Here is a 20,642-nt window from a genome sequence, read left to right as displayed (position 1 = left end):
ATAAGCTTGCTGTCATTTAGAAGAATTATCTGTACATGTAGGACTGGGCTCCTCTCCTCTTTACAGGCCAAGATGCAATCCTTAACTGCTGTTGCGTTCAACACACCGTGAGGAACCAAATGACCATCAAAACAAGCTCTCAGATGTATGTTAACATTAATTTCTAAAATTCCTTTTAAAAATAAAGACTCCAGAATGCAATGTTCAGTTCTCATCTTTGAATGAGAAGTCCTTTCTCTCCCAACAAGACAGGAGTATCCAATCCAACACAAGCAAGAGCTGCACTCAGAACAGCTGAGCTTACAGCAATAAGCAACAAAACACTGGCCACGTGCAGTAGTATACCGCAATCCCAGGACTCGGAGGATGAGGCAGAAGAGTATTGAGTTTAAGGCCTGTCTGGGATACAAAGCGAACCTTGCCTCAAAAATCCCAGGGCTAGGGAATGTAACTCAGAAGCAAGCACTTGCATAGTTCTCATATGCAAAGTCCTGGGTTGACCTGCGGCATCACCAGAATGACATGAGGTGTTCACAGCAACCGTGTCAAAGGTGTGTGCATTTCTCGTTTATTTTCACTGAATTCCAACAAAGGTGACTATTAGCTTCATCGCACAGAGAAGGATGCTTTATTCAACCATTATATGGCTGCCTACTTGTCTACTTATTTTGCTTAAATCATATGTCCAATTCTGGACTCTCCACCTTCATTATTTTCTTGCATTCACTTCCTCTACATAGCCATTATGGCCCCTAGTAAGAACCACACTAGTCACTCACTATAGAGCTGGGCACTTAAGCTTCTGGCATCCCTGCTGCCTATGCTGCAACAGACCATGTTCTAGAAGTATATTTTACTCACTTTATTTCTTTGCTCAAAACTTCCAACAAAGTCCTTGATTCTCATCCCAGTGTTCAAAAGTTCTTACCAATTCATGCTCAAATGATTTTTCTCCCACAGCCTTCAACAAACACCCCTGATTTTTGTCCAAATGGGAATCCATGCTTTGACCTAGACATTTCGGTTTCTTCTCTTTAGCCTTTGTATCACCATCTATGCAGGCTTGAATTCCTACTACTGATAATACAATACCAGACCAATTATAACAATTACAGAAATACCCAGCCTCTCCCTCTTGAGCATATCTATACCTTGTTTCATCTTTTCTCCAAAAAGCATCAAGTTCTGGGCATTGGGAGAAGTTATGGGATGCAGAGATGAACACAACTGAACTTTGGCTTTAGAAGCTTCAGAAAGTCAGGAAGGCTTTCTGGTAATGACAACATCTACATGGACTGAGTGACAAGATGCTCACAGCATGATAAGACTAATAAACATGCATAAAATCTATTTCCACTGGGCTTGAGCAGGGGAATCTGAATGGCACAGTGAAGGGTATGGACCTAGAATTCCCTACTTGGGTTGTTTTACATGTCACAATAAAACAGTCTGAAAAAGTATTTTAAACTGAAAGGCGCTGTGCAAACTCAGGTTATGATTAATTAATTTGCTTCCTGTCGTCTGCCTCTTGAATTTAATTGGCCATGCAAACTGCTAGACTATTTTATGAGACACACAAGCAGATGGTAAAATTTTAGTAGAGGAAATGTTAGGTCTGAGTTTTACTACTCAACTCAGTCTCTAAGCGATATATTCCCATCTCCTACAAGTGTGGGAGGAGAGTGAGGAAGAAAAAACCTCATGCAGCAACAAGTATCAAACTGGTAAGACTCTAACAGGACAGTCTGAGCTTATGGCTGTGGTCTGACTGGGGTGAGGAGTGAATTCACCAGAGGGCTAAAAGGGAGATCCTAGGAAAAAGAGAACTAGAGAAAGGCTAGATAAACTCTCCTTTTCCATGGAGGGTGCAAAACTAGACAGGTAAAAAGGAGGAAAGGAAGAGAAAATAGAAACAACGGAAAGAAAACCCAAGGCAGACTTGAGAATGAGCTGGCTGAATTCTGAATGCCATCTCCTAACCGTCAGGCAGCTAACAGAATGAACTGGATTCTCTAAAGCTGCAGGTGTTTTAGGAGCATCTGCCTTCTAGCTGGGAAGGTGAGGAGAGGGAAAAGGGTGAGGGTGAGGGTGAGGGAGAGAGCGAGAGCGAGCAAACGGCAGGGAGAGAGAGAAGAAACATTATCAGGTAGAAACATCAGTGTCCTGGCAATGGGGTTCCAGCATGGGCAGACCGCTTAGAACACATGTGCATATGCCTTCCCTCAGAAAACAAACAAAACAGAGTCACTATGGAAAGAAGGAAAGAGCAAAGTGTGATCCAGATTAAATACATGCGCAGTAAAAACAAAAACAATAAAACAATAACATACAAAAGAGTGGTAGGAGAAAAATCTGTAGCATGAAAAAAAATAAAAAAGAAAAGAAAAAAAGACAAAAAGGAAAAGAGCAGTAACCAGAAATGGACCCAGGCCCAGATGCTAAATTGAACATGACTGCCAATGTAGCAAATACAAATACAGCTCGGGAATTAAGAAAAAATATCACAGCAAGTAAGAAATCTGTATACAGAGATACATAGAATAATGGCAAGTCAAGAATTAAAAAGTAAAATAACAAATAAATTTACTAGATTGAGATCAATGGCAGATTTGAGATGGTTCAACAAAGATGGAATCAGCTGAAAGCAGAAATTATTAAATTTAACGACAAAAGAGAGAATAAGTACCAAAGACAAACTTTCAGATTTTATTGAGATTTAGATTAAACTTTATAATGAAATAAAAGTCTCAGTAGGAAAACAACAAGTGTTCCCCTTACTTACACAGAATAATAATAGAGACAAGCAAATGGAGCTGTGCTGGTTAGTCTTGAAATTAGTTTCAAATCAACTTGACACAATCTAAAGTCATCTGGGAAGAGAGAACCTCAGCTGAGAAAGTGCCTCCCAGGGGCATTTTCTTGATTGGTTATTGATGTGGAGAGCTCAGCTCACTGTGTGTGGTGGCAGCCTGGGCTGGTGGTCCTGGGTGTCATAAGAAAGCAGGCTGAGTGAGCCAGGAAACAATGTTCTCCATGACTTTGGCTTCAGTTCCTGCCTCCAGTTTCCTAACTTGAGTTTCTGTCTTTATTCCCCTTCAAAGTTGGACTGTAATATGGAAGTTTAAGATAAAATAAACCCTTTCTTCACTAAGTTTTCTTTGGCCATGGTGTTTTACACAGTAACAGAAGCAGAGGAAAGAGAAAGACATGAGACATGGGAAATGGCAGGTGTATACACATGGTGCACAGGCAGGCAGACACCCAACACAGAAAATAAAATGTAGAGGAGGAAGAGTCACATACCAGCCAGGAAGAAGGCAGTGAGGTCAGAAGGGGACAGTGGGGAGAAACTCAGTTGGGTGCACTGCTTGCCAGATCACTGCGAGGATCTGAATTCAATTCCCAGAACCGAAGTGAAAAAGCCAAGTTTAAGGGCAGACACCTTTGATCCCAGCTCTGCGGAAGCAGAGGCAGACAGATGCCTGAGACCGGCTGGCTGACCAACCTCACCTGCTCAGTGAGTTCCATACCAAGGAAAAAACAAGATGGGTGGCTTCCAAGGAACCACACCTGAGTGTGGCCTCTGGACTCTACATGTGGTACACACATGTATGGTGTGTACGTGCACCTACATAAACATACATACACCCACATCCTCACACACAAATAAATACAAATCTTAATTTGTAGACTGACCAGAGAAGGCATAAATGATCAAAACCAAGAATGAGCCAGGCATGGTGATGCATGCTTTTAATCCCAGCACTTGAGAGGCAGAGGCAAGTGGATCTCTGAGTTCGAGGTCAGCCTGATTTACAGAGCAAATTCTAACACAGGCTACCAGGCCCCAAAGCTACAGAAACCCTGTCTCAAAAACCAACAACGACAAACAAACAACAACAAAAAACAGAACCTACCAAGAAAGTAAAAAAGGAGAAACAGCAGTTATAAAGACCATTAACTCTTCCTGAAATAAAGTTTGATGTTAAAATAACATGAAAAGCCTTGGATACATATTATTTTTCCCTTTTCATTCCTTTATAGCTATATATTTATTTATAAAAAATAAATTTATTTTTATAATTTATTTGGTTGAAATAGTTGTCTTAAAAAGTCTGTGAGTTCATTATCATTTGAAAGATAACTGGACCATGTCAGACACAGGCGTCTGTACATTCCTTGTCCTGAACAAATACTACAAGGAGCCTCTCATTACCTCTCAGATCTAGATACTGCCTTCGAACCAACTGGATATTAAATACACACAAGTAACTATCATTAGAAAGATAACATGTTTTCATGGAAACAACTTTTTTTTCATGGTGGAGTATCTGATATTTAGAAAAATAAAATGAATGTCTTTGCAGGTTCTATCCAACTTTATTTAACTGAAGCTTTTAGCTTCGTGAAGTGAATGTTACCAAGATGTTTAAAGTCTAAATGATGCACCCCTGTTCTAATGATACTGAGGAAAACCGGGATCTAATCATGAAAAACAGATCTATCTACACAATAGAACATTTCGACATTTAGAATAAAATCCTACAGACAGTATGATATAATTGTAGGCATGTGTGGTGATTGTATAGTATCTGTGTGATTGTAGGTATGTGTGAGATAGGTATCTGTGGTAAGCTTAGGGCATTTTCTTTTCCTTTATTAAGCAGTTAGGGGTGAGGTCAAAGAGGTGGTTGAGCTAGGGAATAGAAAACCAAGGACAGTCTGGATGGTTTTCTAACTGTGCTAGAAAATTATTAGGAGTTAGGCAGGAGCACAGGACAGCATAGACTAGAAAACAAAACCATCATGGCTGCTATGCAGGGGAAGAAAAGTTAAAGGTAACTCAACTGGTGTTAACACATGAGCCCCACAACTGAGTTATCCCCAGCCCCTTTGTATTTTTGAGACAGGGTCTTGCAAGTATATCAAGGCTGGCTTAGATTCTCTTTGTAACTCCAGTAGACCTTGAATTATGGCAATCCACCTGCCTCAGACTCTAGGATGCTAAGATTTAAGACTGTGCCATCACTAGGCCCATCAAAAACTCTTGAGGTGGGCACTATGACCTTTATTTCTTTTCTTTCAAGGAAAAGGAACATTAAATAACTTGCCTAAACTCATTCTTTTGAGGCCAGGTTGCGACTTAAGCTCAGCTCACCCGAGTCAATCCCAAGCAGCTGGCAGAAGAGCTAAGATCTGGGAGAGGACACGAGAAAAGGACTGAGTTGAACATTACTGTGAAACTGTGGCTGCTGAATTCCATAATGATCAAGGGTAGAAATGAAGGCTAAGGAACCAGAGAAGCCTAGTGTTTGCTTACGAAAATGAGTGACTTAAGTCTAAGTTTTAAGTGTCTAAGTACAAATAAGACTGAAGAGTAAGACTGGAGTGTAAGAATATAGAAAAAGCACCATTAAAAAAAAAGAAATAGGGGTTTCAATACCCAAACCCAGAATACCAAAACTATTGAGAACAAGAGGAAGAAAAACCATCAGAACATCCATTGCTGAATAGGAAAACCAAGAGGGAGGCACAAACCAAATGGTCCAGTACTAGGGAACAGCGAGGGGCAATGAGCCTGCTGCTTTGAGACCGTGTGGTGAAAGCAGTGTGTAGGGAACGGTACGACAGATGGTGCAGGAAGGAGGGTTCCAGAAGGACAACCAATACATGCATAGACCAACTCAAAGGGCTTTCAGTCTTCGGGGGAAGGTGAAGATTTCATACATCCTTCAACTGTGAATCTTCTACCCCACATACCGTGAGAGATCCATTTTGGTTGCTGGGTGAATTGCTACTTTGCTCTCCGTGGGCCTGTGTACTCCCGTAGAGCGTCAGATTATGTTCACTGGTCTGGCCAGCATAGTCCTGAGTGTGTGGCACTCCGTATTCTGTGGGAATTCCGTTCTGTGGAGGTGGTGGGAACGGGATGGTAGTAAAAGGCTGAACCATTGCGTCAGGAGTTGTTGTTGGCTCCTGGTTACCCTAGAGCAAACCACAGGAGAGAGAACAGTGAGTGCATAAATCTTCATTATAGAATGACTTACAAGGTAAGTATACAGAGCGCTGGCATGCTTTCTCACTGTCTCCCACTCAGGAAAAAAATGTTTGGGTCATTAGATAACCCTCACTCTTTAAAAAAAAAAAGGATTACCTTTATTTTATTTGAGTGTTTTGCCTGAAAACATGTACATGTACCACATGTATGCCTGGGGCTCACAAACGTCAGGAGGAGGAATAAGATCCCCTAGAACAGGAGTTACAAAAGGCCATGCCACCATTTGAGTGCTGCGAACTGAACTTGGCTCCCTCTGCCAGAGCAACAAATGTTCTTACCACTGAGCCATTTCACCAACCTAACCAAAATAAGGTAACTCTAATTCCTTATGAGGCAAGCCTGTGTAGAAACCAAAAAGAAGCAATTAAAATGATAATACATGCTATCTAGAAGACTGACACCACAAATTAAAGTCCTGAAACAAGGCAGCCTCTAGAATTTTAGAGTTCAGAAGATAAAATAGTATTAAATAATCATCATAGAGTTTTACACATCAAAGTGGAGAGCTACTTAAATTACTACTAGGTTAACAATAGAACTTTCCTTCAGTTAAAAATATAAGGGAGCAGCGAGATGGCTCAGTGGGTAAAAGCACATACTTGACAACCTGAGTTTGATCCCTGTAACCCACAATGAAGAGAAAACTGACTCCTGAAAGTTGTGAACCCAGTACCTACTCCCAAAAACAAATGCCAAAAGATATTAAAATCATACTGAATATGGCATGTCTTTCATAGTTATTATGAGCCTTGAAAGCTGAAGTCACAGTACCCCTCAATTCCCATTCCCAGATGCTCTGAGACAGAGATTTGGGATACAGAATTTTAACTGTGTGACATGAAAGTGGGGGTTGCTGGCGGTGGGTGGGTGGAAGGAGAACAATCGGATGTGAGGTAGGAGGAGAGATGATAACAAAATCAAGTGATGCGGAGCTGGAGAGATGGCTCAGTGGTTAAGAGCATTGCCTGCTCTTCCAAAGGTTCTGAGTTCAATTCCCAGCAACCACATGGTGGCTCACAACCATCTGTAATGACGTCTGGTGCCCTCTTTTGGCCTGTAGACATACACACAGACAGAATGTTGCATAAATAAATAAATAAATAAATAAACAAACAAACAAACAAACAGATAGATAGATAAATAGATATTTAAAAAAATCAAGTGATGCTTGAAAATGCTGTAACGAAACTCATGCTTGGTATGCTAATTAAAAATAAAAAGTTTAAAAAGATGAAGTAACTACAGAAACTGAAGCCATTTTGGTGTCATGGCCTTTGTCTCCTGTCTGTTCAGTCTTGAAGGTCAAATATAAAAAGGAATCTTACGTTACAGATTTTAAAAAGCCCATCATTGTCCCACTTCTCAACAAGACCTCCTAATCTTCCAACTCACCCAAGAAAAGCAAATGCCACTATTTTACTGATCATACAAGTCTGCAATATCTTAGGCTACTGGAAATAGATTCTAAGATGGCCAGGTATCACAATAAAGGCAAGCACTTAGCTAAGTTGCATCTTCTCTAATGTTTAAGATGTTAAAAGACTGGGTTATCACAGAAAAGTTGGGTTTGTAACACCGGTTCCCTATTAGCTATGAGCAGAGGCAATAATTCTCCCTCTCCCTAGTCCTGATTATCCACTTTGCCCTTGATTTGAGAGGGAATTCTCTAGCCTGTGAAAACTGCAGTGAGCGAAACTCAGAGCATTTTCTAAACATTACTTCAGGCTTTCACCATTAAACAAGTTAGCTGTTAACATGTCTCAAAAAAGACAAATTCAAAACTATCCAAAGGTCTCATGCTGCCGGACAGTGCATGCATTTTTCCCAGAACTGGGGAGGCAGAGGCTGCCAGTTCTCAGTGAATTCAAGGCCAGCTTGGTCTACAAAGTGAGTTCCAGGACAGCCTGGACTGCTACACAAAGAAACTCTGTCTCAAAAACCGAAGTCCCAAGTCTCTTGTGTGCTAGAAAAGCACTCCACCATTGAGGCCATACCCAGCCTGCTCAGGTCATTTTTATCTGTCTGTCTATCTATCTATCTCTCTATCTATTTATCTATTTATTTTTAGTTAGTTATTTAGTTAGTTAGTGTAGTATTCTGCCTGTATGTATGCCTGCAGGCCAGAAAAGAGCACCAGATCTCATTAGAGATGGCTGTGAGCCGCCAGGCGGTTGCTGGGAATTGAACTGAAGACCTTTGGAAGAGCAGAAAGTGCTCTTAACTGCTGAGCCATCTCTCCAGCCCCCTCAGGTTATTTTAAAAGAAGGTTTAGCTAGCATTAGTACAGTTATTCTGCAAACACTGAAACATAACAATGAACAAAGGCTATTATAAATGAAAAACAAGGATGTGGTGGAAGATTCATTGTTCTTAAAAATGATCATCCACCCCAATCAACCACCATAAACCCAACCAAACTCTCAGGCATTTTCACCTGGAGATGCAAAAGGCAGCTTGAAAGAAATAACAAAACTAACTGTAAGATTTCCAGACGTATAAGAAAAATCAATGAAAAAATCCGTAGGACAGAAGCAAGAACCATTAAAAAGAAACCAATAAACAAAATTCATCAATATTTTTAAAAAATTGTTCTTTGAAAGACACCATCAAGACACCAATTAAAAAAAAAATGCCTCGGAGACTATGAGACAATATACAGCTAGCAAACGACCAGAAATAGGATTTAGGAGGAAATTTTTTATAAATATATATAACAGTCAAAAGGACGAATTCACCAATGGCAAACAAGACTACGTGTTTAGAATTAAAAATGTGTAAGGTTTATATTTTAAACTTGTTATTAAAATAGTTTATTATAAAATACAGCATATACAAAACAAAATTTGAATAACTAAAAGTTGTAATTTGTTTTGAATACTTAACACTAATCATCCAAATAAGAGGCCCTGATGCTCTTCCGATTAGAAGCAAACGGCACACACACGTGGGAGGTGGCAGACTGGGTGTTCTCCTCATGTGTATAGAAGGCTACCAGGAATGTTGGAGAAGGGAGAAAGGGAATCTGAAAAGGGGTGTGCATCATCATACAATGAAACTACCATAATCAGACAGAGCGCCCAGAGGGCTAATAGAGTACCAAGGAGCCTAGACAGTTCGGCTCACACAGAAGCTTCTACAGGAGAACCAAAATAAAGAGAAAAGATGAGAGTATAACTGAGATGTGTGGAATTCTTAAGACAGGAAACCTAAAAAATAGAAAGAAGTGAAAGGGAGCTTCAGCAATACTGATCAAGAAGTTAAGAAAAGAGGGGTGGGAAGAGATAGAACCTGGCAGACAAGTGGATTTTAAAGTCCAAAGAGGAACAACCAGAACAAAATGTGCAGAGGAAAGTCAGACACCAGGTTAACATGACTTGGAACCGAGAATTGCTTTACATAAAAATCTTTCCTTTACTTCTTAGAAATTATGCTATAAGGACACAATTTGTTGTTGTTTGAGACAAGGTTTCTCTGTGTAGCAGCTCTGGCTGTCCTGGAACTAGCTCTGTAGATCATGCTGAGCTTGAAGAACATAATTTTTTTTATTTTTAAGTTTTTTCTGGAAAAATGTCCATTTCCATTGCTAGATTCCATTATTATCTAGGAATATGGTTTAATGTACATAGAATTTTAAATCTTATTTTTAAAACCATTTCAAACCTTTATTATCTATCAGTCCATCCATCCATCTACCTACGTGTTTTGTGTGTGTGCGTATATGTGTGTGCGCATTATGGTACATGGGTGGAGGTAGGAGGACAAGTTGATTCCATGTCCTCCCTCGATGTGAGTCCCTGGGATCAAATTCAGATTTGGTGAAAAGTGCCTCTACCTCCTGAGCCATCTTGATAGCCCAGAATTTTAATACTTGATCATCTCTTCCAAATCTTTTGGTGCTCTGCCTGTACCCATAGTTGGTAGAGCACACTGCTTCCACAGTCCTTAGAAGACTGAGGCCTGAAGACAGGCATGAAACATAGAAAAATTCAAATTCAGGTGGATTGGAGGATGAGCAGAGCCTAACATATTGTCTTTCAGAAATCTTCAGAAAGGGTCTACTAAGAAACACATGAGGGTTTAAAGACACAATTTTCTAAGTTCAGATTAGTGGCTAAGGGACTTGCCTCTGGCTCTGATGTTGCTCTTCTTGAACTCTAACCTCCATTCTCTACCATGTCCCTGATGGTAGTGAGACTAGGTACACAAGTACACAGCATGAATCACCCATGGGGCCACTCCTGACAGAGGGGCTCAGTCAACTGAATAAGCACACCAAGTGGTGGGGGATGGGAAGAAAGGTAATGTTTCTAGGGTTCAGTCGCAGTCTAAGCACTGCAGAGATACAGCCACGGTGAGACTATGTCTTGTGCAAGCCTCCACCAGGAGGTCAGGAATATTTTTACTTAAGAGATGTGACTGACTGCAAATACTTTTTCAATTGTCTACTAAAAAATAAAGCAACTGTTTATTTGCTAAGAGAATAGACTTTGGGATAAAGCTTATGTTGTATACACAAGCCGAGGGAATTATAGAAACCGAACTGACGAGAAAACGATCAGGAACCACAAATGCAAGCATGAACATCAGAATACAAGAGATGGAAAAGAGAATCTCAAGTGCTGAAGATCAACAGAGGACATAGACTCACCAGTCAAAGAGAATATTCAATTTAACAAAATATCCAGGAAATATGGGACACCATGAAAAAACCAAACCTAAGAATAATAGGTATAGAAGAAGAAGTCCAACTCAAAAGCACAGAAAATATATTCAACAAAGTGTATGTTTTGTAGCATTTGTTTTGGCAAATATATTGTGGTTAATTGTTTTTCATCAGAAATCTGAAGTCATTTAACAGTCTTAAATGTTAAGAATTGTGGTTCTGGCTCACGGCTTTAATCCCAGCACCTGGGAGGCAGAGGCAGGTGGATCTCTGAGAGTTGGAGGCCAGCCTGGTCTACAGAGGGAGTTTAGGACAGCCAAAGCTACACAGAGAAACTCTGTCTTGAAAACCAAAAACAAATAAAAAACCCTAGTTTAACTAGGATACTACTAATCAAAGGAATAAAATATTTTTCCTTTTAAGTATTTTACAAATGTCATATTTATTCCCTGGGAATTGTTTTGGCAGGCTCAGATTTCAAACTTGGTCTGCCTTTATAAAAACCAATTAATCAATAGGGCTGGGAAGATGGCTCAGTTGTTAAGGTGCTTGTTGGGCAAGCATGAGGACCCAGGTTTGATCCCCAGCACCCATGTGGAAGCCAGGTATTTTAGTATACACCTGTAATCTCAGAGCTGTCTCAAAACTAAGGTAGAAGGCAACTGAAGATATTGTACATCAACTTATAGGCTCCACATGCATGCATATGTACAGAAAAGCATGTACGTGTACACACACACCCCCACACACATGTGCAAACACATGCATATCAAAAGAGACATGAAAATCTCTCAGTTGGAAAAACCTGAGTAAAGAGGATTACTAGTTAGATCTGTTGGCAAAGTGGAGAATTTTGCCATCCATATCTGTGACAAAAGAAAGAAAGCATCTACATAACTGTCACCACAGAAAGATAAGGAAAAAAGCAGTAGATTTAAAATCTAGAGGCAGGGCCTGGGAGAAGGCTCAAGATCATTATACTTGTCTTGTAAATGTGAGGGCCATTTACAAGTCTGGAAACTCAGAACCCAGTAGTGATTAGCTGTCCTGGTGGCTGGCTGATGACCTCAGGCTGGAAAGCAGAGTTGAATCACTAGAGCATGCCAACTGGCCAGACTGGCCTTTTGCAAGCTCAGAGTTTGTGACCCTGCCTCAAAAGATACGGTAGAAAGCAAGTGAGGAAGACTCCAGACATCCATCCACATGAATGTTCACACATGTGCATTCACACAGATAAGTGCACCCCCACACATAAACATATACATACCTACAAATCCACACCATACACACATATACATAAAAAAGAAAACAAGCTGGGCTGGGGTGACTCACACCTTTAATCCCAACACTTGGGAGGCAGAGACAGGCAGATTTTTCTGAGTTTGAGGTTAGCCTAGTCTACAGAGTAAGTTCCAGGACACCCAAGGCTACACAGAGAAACCCTGTCTCGAGGGAGGGAGCGGGAGCGAGGGAGGGAGGATAATAAAATCTAAACTCAATTTAAAAAGCATTTTGTAAGGCTGAAGAAATGGTCTAGCAGTTAAGAGCACTGGTTGGCTGCTCGTCCAGAAGACTCAAGTACAACTCCCAGCAAGGCAGCTCACACCTGTCTGTAATTCAGTTCCAGGGTAGTCTGCACAAAGACAGAAGATGTTAGGTAACCTGCAGAGCTTTAGAGGCATATCTAAACATGGTGCTTAGAAACAGGAAACTTTAAATTTTTACATCTCAGCCGGGCGGTGGTGGCGCATGCCTTTAATCTCAGCACTCGGAAGGCAGAGGCAGGCGGATCTCTGTGAGTTTGAGACCAGCCTGGTCTACAAGAGCTAGTTCCAGGACAGGCTCCAAAATCACAGAGAAACCCTGTCTCGAAAAAGCAAAATAAATAAATAAATTTTTACATCTGGATGAAAAATCCAAAAGTTATTTTTTTCACTTATGTTTCTGGAACTTGGTAAATAAATGACCTTAAAAGACTCACAAAATCAGATGAACTGATTATATAATAAGGAGCCTACTAACAGAAAAATCTATTGCGACTGGAAAATGAACAGAATTGTTATTTATTTCAATCGAGGATCTTTTTCTGTGGCAGTCTCAATAGTTAGCTGGAATACTGACCCCAGAGGCCAGGAACAAGTGCCACATCCCAGCTCTCCACTTCCAGAAATTCACAGTTTACCTCTTTCCTGACAGCAGGTATGCCCATATTTTCTTGGCCCTAGTCCCCTACTCAGAAGAAACTATGTTTAAAAATCTAAGGATTGCTATCCTTTGCGGTAAAGCTGCATTTGGAGTGATGCAGTGGCGGATGAGGTTGTGGGCTGCAGGGGGGACTAACATGTTCTGTAATTCAGTAGCACTGCTTTAGAGGAATGAGTGACAGGGAGCCAGCAGCAGCAGCTCTCCAGGGCTGTGCTTCTAGAAGGCTGCTGGTCAGGAGGAAGGAAACAGCTGCTGTAAACACACGTTTTCTGCAAATAAAGGATCATCTTCTCAATAGAGCCTACAAAGAGAACAAACATTATCTTTTTTCCAAAACTGAAAACTTACTAAACTGCAGGCCTAACAGTTGATCCTTCTCTTATATAACGATACTAAACCTAACTGTTGCTGCCATGTGATGTGCTGAACACACCAGTGCAATCCCAAGCACTTGTGAACAGTGCTACAACAAAAAACAAACAGGTAATGTACTATGTTTACTTCCACACTTAGAACAAAAATAAACGACAGAATCTGGAACACACTGTAAGCTTACCTCTAAATCAATTCTCTCTCTCTCTCTCTCTCACACACACACACACACACACACACACACAAACACACATTTTGACTTACTTAGAGAGAAGTGACAATACAAACTTCTCCCCTGAGGCTGAGCTTTGCTATCTCACACATCACTGAATATTTAAACAGGAAAATAAATATTTTAGAACAAAAATATCTGAACCAATAGTCTATTAGATTAAACGTGACAACTCTGTAATAGTCTTAATGTCTCCATACTCTCAAAGACTCTTCCACTTCCCCTTAAAGCAGCACTCAGAGCCCCAACCTTCCATGAATCATGCCTTCCATCAGCAACAGAAGACCACCAATTCCATCACCTGCTGCCCTCCTCCAACTCCTTCCTTTGGATTATAAGTCTAGTCTTGTCAATGTGATTGATGGTTTATGCAGTCTACAGATGATTCTCTTTTTCAGCCAAAATTCCCACAACAATTTAAGTTAATTTACTATGTTCTTCATGGATAATTAAGTTTACATCCTTCATATGTCAAAACTGGAATATTATTACGAATAGTAACAACTCTGGTTCAGAATAAAACACTGTAGAAAGGCCTCAGAGTGTCTTCAGAATTATAAAATAATTTATGTTTAAAGGGTAGTGCTCTACTATAGTCTCCTTCATGATGAGGAAAAAAATTCATAAGATACACATATAGTAACTGGGAAAATTCTTCCCTATTCCTTTCCCAGAACAAAACCAGATCGTGTCTACAATCACAATTCTATTATGGCTTGGGTGTTCAAGTCTCTAAGTTGGTCAAAAATGAACTACAGACTTACTCATTCTAAGCTCCAACCTGCATGAGTGTCCGATGGGAGCACAGTTGTGATTCTTTAGAGAATAGCTATGGAAATGATCCCTTACTCTGATGTACTATCTGTGAAAAACACAACTTCTCTTTCCCATCAGCTCAGGAAGAGACGAGTTATCAGCTCCACTAAAGCAGGTATAATCATTGGAAGGGTACAGTGAGAGTCCAGAGGGTTGTGTTACACACACACACACACACACACACACACACACACACACACAGAATGAAAAGTCAGACGGCTGGGAATGCACAGAGTTCAAGGCCAGCCTGGGCTTCATGGGACTCTACCAAAAATAGAGGTTGGAAGAGATGAGTGGTTAAGAGTACATACTGCTCTTGCAGAGGACCTGTGTCCAGTTCCCAGCACCTACATTGGGAAGCTCATAACTGCTTGTAACTTCAGTTCAATCATATGCCCTCTTCAAACTCCCTCTGCACTCTACAAGTGTACACACACACACAATTTAAAAATAAATGTAAAAAAAAAATCTTAAACTTCAACTTGACTCATTTTAAAAGAAGTTACCAAAATGATTTTTTGAAATTAAAGGAGCTGTGCTCTGGTCTACTCTGCCCACTCAGGCCATTCTTGCTGTGCCTCTGTCATGGGACAGACCCAGTTTCTGCTGGGGGCAGCCACCAGATTAGCCACAAAGTCCTTGTGGAGCTTACTTTCTAGTAGGGAGAGAAAAATAAAGGCAAACTAGTAAAGCAATCAATCACCAGATGGACTGCTGGGAGGCAGGTGACAGGGGGACTTCTACCTTCAGCAGGAGGCCAGGGAAAGTGACATCTGATCAGGTGTCTTAGGAAATCAAGGCAGCAAGATGTCTGTTTGGATGGAAGAGCACAACAGACAAAGGGAGCACAGTATTGAGGTCCAGAGCAAGAGACTTGGAGGTGTGTGACCAAACTGCAACAGAGAGGCAAGGTACAGTGATAAGTGATTAAGTGAGGAAGGTGGCGATGGGACAGACTGACAGCTGGGAGGGAGCTGGTCAAGCTGCAGGGAGCAGCATTCTGGCTTCTGTGGTCTAGGAAAGAGTTTCAGCAGAGATGTGATGTGGAAAGGCCATGCTGTATGTGGTTCTTTCAGCAAGGTAAGAGCAGGTGGATCCATCCCAAACATCCACTCGAGATATGGTGCTCACAGTGTTGGAGATCCAGAAAAGACGTCTCATCCTGGCTTGTCCTTCAGTTTCTTTAAACCAATTACTCTGCTCACTTCTCCCCATCTAGCTAATTCACACACAATGTTTGAAATTGGCTCAAGCATTTACTCTTGTCTGGGCTCTTTACTCACCTCAAACAGATCCCTCTCTTCTTATCCCCACCCTGATATTTAACTTTCCTAGTTCTGTATCCCACATCCCTTGTTTGCTGACCCACTGACTTTCAACAGAGCAGGACTCCCTAACTAGGTGATGCCCCGTTCCAATTCTACTTCTTAGGCTCCACACTATTTGAAACCTTTCAACCATTCCATGGTTACTTTTTTAAAGATATAAAAGTTACAATTTACTGTATATAAGGTTCTGCCAAAGTGATACTGAATAAACACTAGAACAAAACCTAATATGGGGAAACAGCACTGCAGGGAGACAAGGAGCTTTGACAAAAGGCTTCTAACTTAGAAAGCTCCTTGAAGCTACCTCTAAGGCATAACTGGCAATTCGTTTTTCTCTTTTAAGTTTTATTTTTGAGCTGGACAGACGACTCGGTGGTTTAAGAGCATTTCTTGCTTTGCTAGAGGATCCAAGATTGGTTGTTACCAACCACACCGGATTGCTCACAACTGTTTATAACAGCATATCTAGGATCTGATGCCCTCTTCTGGCTCCTGCATACACGTGGCATGTACTGAACATAAACAAAGACACACATACATAAATAAAAAGTAAAAACCCCTAACCCTTTATTTTTATTAAATGTGTCCATACAGGTGACGGCAAACCAAATAGTTCAGAGGCTTGTGAGGAAGAGCAACTCTATTCCTAGCTCTTCAAGGGGAGTGGTTCTCTTTTAACACCTCTTAAAGAGGCAGAGATCCTAGGCAGGGGGCTGCAGATGCTTGGGATGCTTCTAGACTTAGACAGGTCAACATAACACAGTGCACACATAGTAGGGCCTGGCACCCCACTCCTGAGGCTCCTGGAGAAAGGAAGGAAGGACCACGTGAGTTTGCTCCCCATAAACTTGCACAGGTTGAGTGGGAAATGAGCCACAAACAGTACTCTGCCAGCTTCGGATAGGGCAGAGGAGTAGAGAGACACCCTCAGTCAAATCTATCAATAAATAATACATACTGTTTTGGGCGGCATTATTGTCTCGCCCTGAGAACTTTCTTGGTAACAGTGTTAGCAGGTTTTGCCTTAGAGAACTAAGGAAGTCACTGTGTCTTCTATTTTACACTTTGGGAAGGATAAGTCCATTTTCCTGCCCTCTCTCTGCATGTCCTTTTCTGAAGTATGTTGTTAGTCTCAAACCCTTTGCATTCTTAATTCTCCTTTGACATTTAGTTACTAGTAATTATTATTATTAGAATCCAAGATCTCTGAAACCTATATGGTTTCCTAAAGTTCCCTTCTGCTCCCATGGTTATCGGTTTTCCTCAGGTCAGGGTTTCTTTTCATTCCCTCTGGCTCTTGGATGCTTCAAGTTCCTCTAGGATTGCCAATGATCTTCGTTCTCCAATTTCCCAGGTAGAAAGACCTGCTTATATGATGTGGTTTCCTCTGCTCAGCTGTTTTCTGGCATTAAAATTCCAATTGTGAACTCAGAATGTGGTAGGGACAGAAGGACACCACAGGCTTCCTGTTAGTGTGGAATGTCTCTCCACTTCGCCACGTATCATAGCAATGAATTAAACTTCTAGAGCTGGAGAGATGGCTCAGCAGTCAGAGAGCAAACCGTTCTTGTAGAGGATCTCAGTTTCATTCCCAGCATCTCTGTTGAACTGCAACTCCAATTCTAAGTGGGTACCTCTATACACCCAGCCCCAACACCCCTGTGACAAGCACACATATGTACAGTTAACAATAATAAAAAAATTTTAAAACTAAGGAGTCAGAGAGATTGTTTAGCAGTAAAAAATACTTTTTGTTCTTTCACAGGATCCAGGTTTGTCACAGCACCCACATGGCTGTTCATAACCATCTATAACTCTAGTTTCAAGGATCCAATGCCCTTTTCAGGTCTCTGTGGCCACTGAACAAGTGGTTAGTACATACAGATGCTGGTAAAACACCCACATACATAAAAAATAAACCTGGGTGAGATAGAATGTGCCTTTAATGCCAGTATTCAGGAAGTAGGCAGATCTCTATGGGTTCCATGCCAGTTTGGTCTACATAGGGCAGTCAAGGCTACAATAGTAAGACCTGGTCTCAAAACAAAAAGCTAAAACCAAAACCAAACCCACAAACAACAACAACCCCCCAAAACCCTAAACACAAACAAAACAAAATATAATTAAATTTCTCATAACATGTTGATCAGGTTCCTTGGAGAGAAGTCATTACAACATTGGTTATCCCACTTTCAAGTTGAAGAAAGGGGAAAGGGGGTGGCACAGTAGGCGGGGGAAGTGCTTGGAGAGTCCTGAGCAGTGTCAAGCAGCTAGCCACCCATCTACAGAACCTTCGGCTACTTTCCATCTTCATGTTGTGCTAGTTCACTGCCTTTACACAGCAGTCTCGCAAGTCCGCCCCAGGCTTTAGCTCCTCCTCCTTTTTAACCTATCAGTTTTTTTATCTGCATTGTTTCCAGAACTTTGTTTAGCCCCTGTGATCAGCTATGCCATCTCCACTTTCTTCTGTTCTCTCTCTCTCTCTCTCTCTCTCTCTCTCTCTCTCTCTCTCTCTCTCTCTCTCTCTCTCTCCTAAACTGCTAGTGGATCTTACAACGGATGGGAGCAGTGTAAAGAGTCCTAACCCAGAAGTCAAGGCTTGCATTATGTAAGACAATCACAACTTTAAACAAGCTCTCAGTTCTAGACTTCATTGTAAGTGACAAAGGTTGGCTATCAAGGACACTGAGAAGTCACTAAAAACAAATTGGAGCTTCAAAGGAAAATGAATAGAGTTTGCTACGATTCCTGAGACAGTCCTTGTACTTAAGCTTCAAGAAAATATTAGGCACACTGGCCAGGGTGATGGCTAGTGGGAGAAAGCACTTGCTGTGCAAATAAGTTCAGATCAGTTTACAGGAATCCATGCAAAACCCAGACCCAGTGATGCATGTCTGTAATTCCAACATTTCTCCAAGTGTGATGGGAGGAAGAGACTGGGGAAAGCTCTGGAAGCCTGTGAGCCAGCTGCCCTGGGATACAATGCCCAGGGGCAAACATCAGGAGATCCTGATTTAAGCCAGGCGGTGGTGGCACATGCCTTTAACCCCAGCAGTTGGGAGGCAAAGACAGGCGGATCTCTGTGAGTTCGAGGCCAGCCTGGTCTACAAGAGCGAGTTCCAGGACAGGCTCCAAAGCTACAGAGAAACACTGTCTCAACCCCCCACCACAAAGAGAGAGAGAGAGATCCTACTTTAAACAAGGTAGGTGAGCCCTGAAACTGTACTCTGACCGCCACACAGACAAACATGCACACTCAGCGTTATGTACACACACCTCAAAACAAATCAGTATTTTAAAGGTAAAATTAGGTGCAATGAGACTGGAAAACAGAGCAACTCAGAGGATCATCAGAGCCAAGTGCACGCTGCACTGTGTCATCAAAGTACACAAGACAATGTGGCAGCAGTTATTCTAAAGCTGACACACGAAAGATTTGCAGGTGTCTATCCACTCAGGAAACACAAGAAAAGTCAACTATTTACCAACTAGAGGGCCTCCTCTTTAGTGAATGTAACAATGGCCTAGACAAGAACGCAGTCCAAAGAGGAAAATGCTGCCGCCTCACTGATCTAACAGATGGATCAGTAAGGCACGTCATGGACTCTTACCCTTCAGGAGCAGCCACGAAACATAAACCAACGATTACAAGGTTTAATCCTGGTTCACAAGACAAATCAGAGAAGGAATCACCAGCAAGCCTCTTCCCCTGTCTTAGAGGAAAGAAAGGCATACAAACCAGAAAGGAGGCATGCTGAAACCAGCCCCTCAGAGTATCCCAGGGAAGGAATCTATCTTCCATTGGATCTAAAATGTACAACACATCCAGATTTTTCTCTACATTTCCTGTGAAAACCAAGTCAATGCTCAATTTTAAAAGGTGGTGGTGTATCAGCTATCTATTTCTTCTCTTTACCTAAATCTGATCATCCATATCAAAATTACACAGTTATTACTGAAAATAAAAATTCAGGTTGGAGATTCAGATCATGGGTGGAATACTGGTCTAGCATGTGCAAGGCCCTGGGTTTGAACTCTACCACAGGAAAAGCTGCAAATAAATTATTTTTAGCAGGGCTGGAAGAGTGATGGCTCAGCAGTACAGGGCACTGGACTCTTTTCCAGAGGACTGGGGTTCAGTTCCCAGCACTCATGGTGGCTTATCTGTAACTTCAGTTTTAGGAGACTTTAGGCCTTCACTGACCTCCTTGGGCATCAGGCATGGCACACGCAGTGCTCAGACATATAAGACAAACTAGTCATACACATAAAATAAATGAGGGGAGGGGGACAAGGCCGGGGGACGGGACAGCTGACAGCACAAGTTTAACTTCTCCCTCCTTTCCTGAAGGAGGCACTATAAGCGCCTGATACTTGGCAGGTCAGGTCAGCCCATCTGTTAGGCAGCAGGACACAGACAAAGGAACATGAGTTCTGGCTTCAATCCTGCCTTTAACATGTGCCTGAGCAACTCATAGCCTCTCTGGAGTGTACTCTCATTTCTAAATGAACACACTTGGGATTTAATAGTCTGTAGTTCTGTGATACAGGAGCCTTAATCAAGTTTCTAGAAAAAGAAGAAATGTGTCTAATAATATTACCATAGAAAAGTTTTTTTTATAACAGAGTCAGCAAAATGTTATTAAACAGTTTATTTGTTCCCAAGCTCAAAGAGCTACAAGCTATTGCAGACAGCCAATAAAGCTGGCCCTCCATATCTGCAGATACATTTATTCCCATTATGTAGAAAAGGATGAGTCAGTATTAAAGATGTAGACCTTTCCCGTCTTTATTCCTGGAAGACTCAAGGACAGCAACTGTTCACAGCATTTACACTGCATCAGGGTTTGATAGCATACATGGGTTTATGTAAATACCTCACAGAAGTGAACCCAGCTCTTTAGGGGACACCTAGATGGTTGAGCGTTCCAAGTCTTTAGCACCTTGCACAACGCTCTCCACAAGAAT

General features: G+C 41.4%; 1 protein-coding gene across 23 annotated transcripts in view; it reads right to left on the bottom strand.

The window, feature by feature from the left end:
* Positions 1-20,642, bottom strand: part of Rbfox2 (RNA binding fox-1 homolog 2) — a 235,327-nt gene that overhangs the window by 44,923 nt on the left and 169,762 nt on the right. For all 23 annotated transcript variants that reach the window (XR_007592331.1, XM_050145380.1, XM_050145384.1 and 20 more), the window contains one exon: positions 5,761-5,985. Coding sequence is in view for 22 of the 23 variants with exons in the window: in XM_050145380.1 (XP_050001337.1) it covers positions 5,761-5,985 (225 nt within the window). In the remaining variant the exon portion in view is untranslated. The remainder of the gene's footprint in view (positions 1-5,760; positions 5,986-20,642) is intronic.

This window comes from Alexandromys fortis, unplaced genomic scaffold (assembly GCF_014885135.2).
Source record: "Alexandromys fortis isolate MF-2015 unplaced genomic scaffold, M_Fortis_MF-2015_v1.1 scaffold_2_1_26212458, whole genome shotgun sequence".
Lineage (NCBI taxonomy): Eukaryota > Metazoa > Chordata > Mammalia > Rodentia > Cricetidae > Alexandromys > Alexandromys fortis.
The sequence above is the reverse complement of the archived record's forward strand: the minus strand, read 5'-3'. Positions and strand labels throughout refer to the sequence as shown.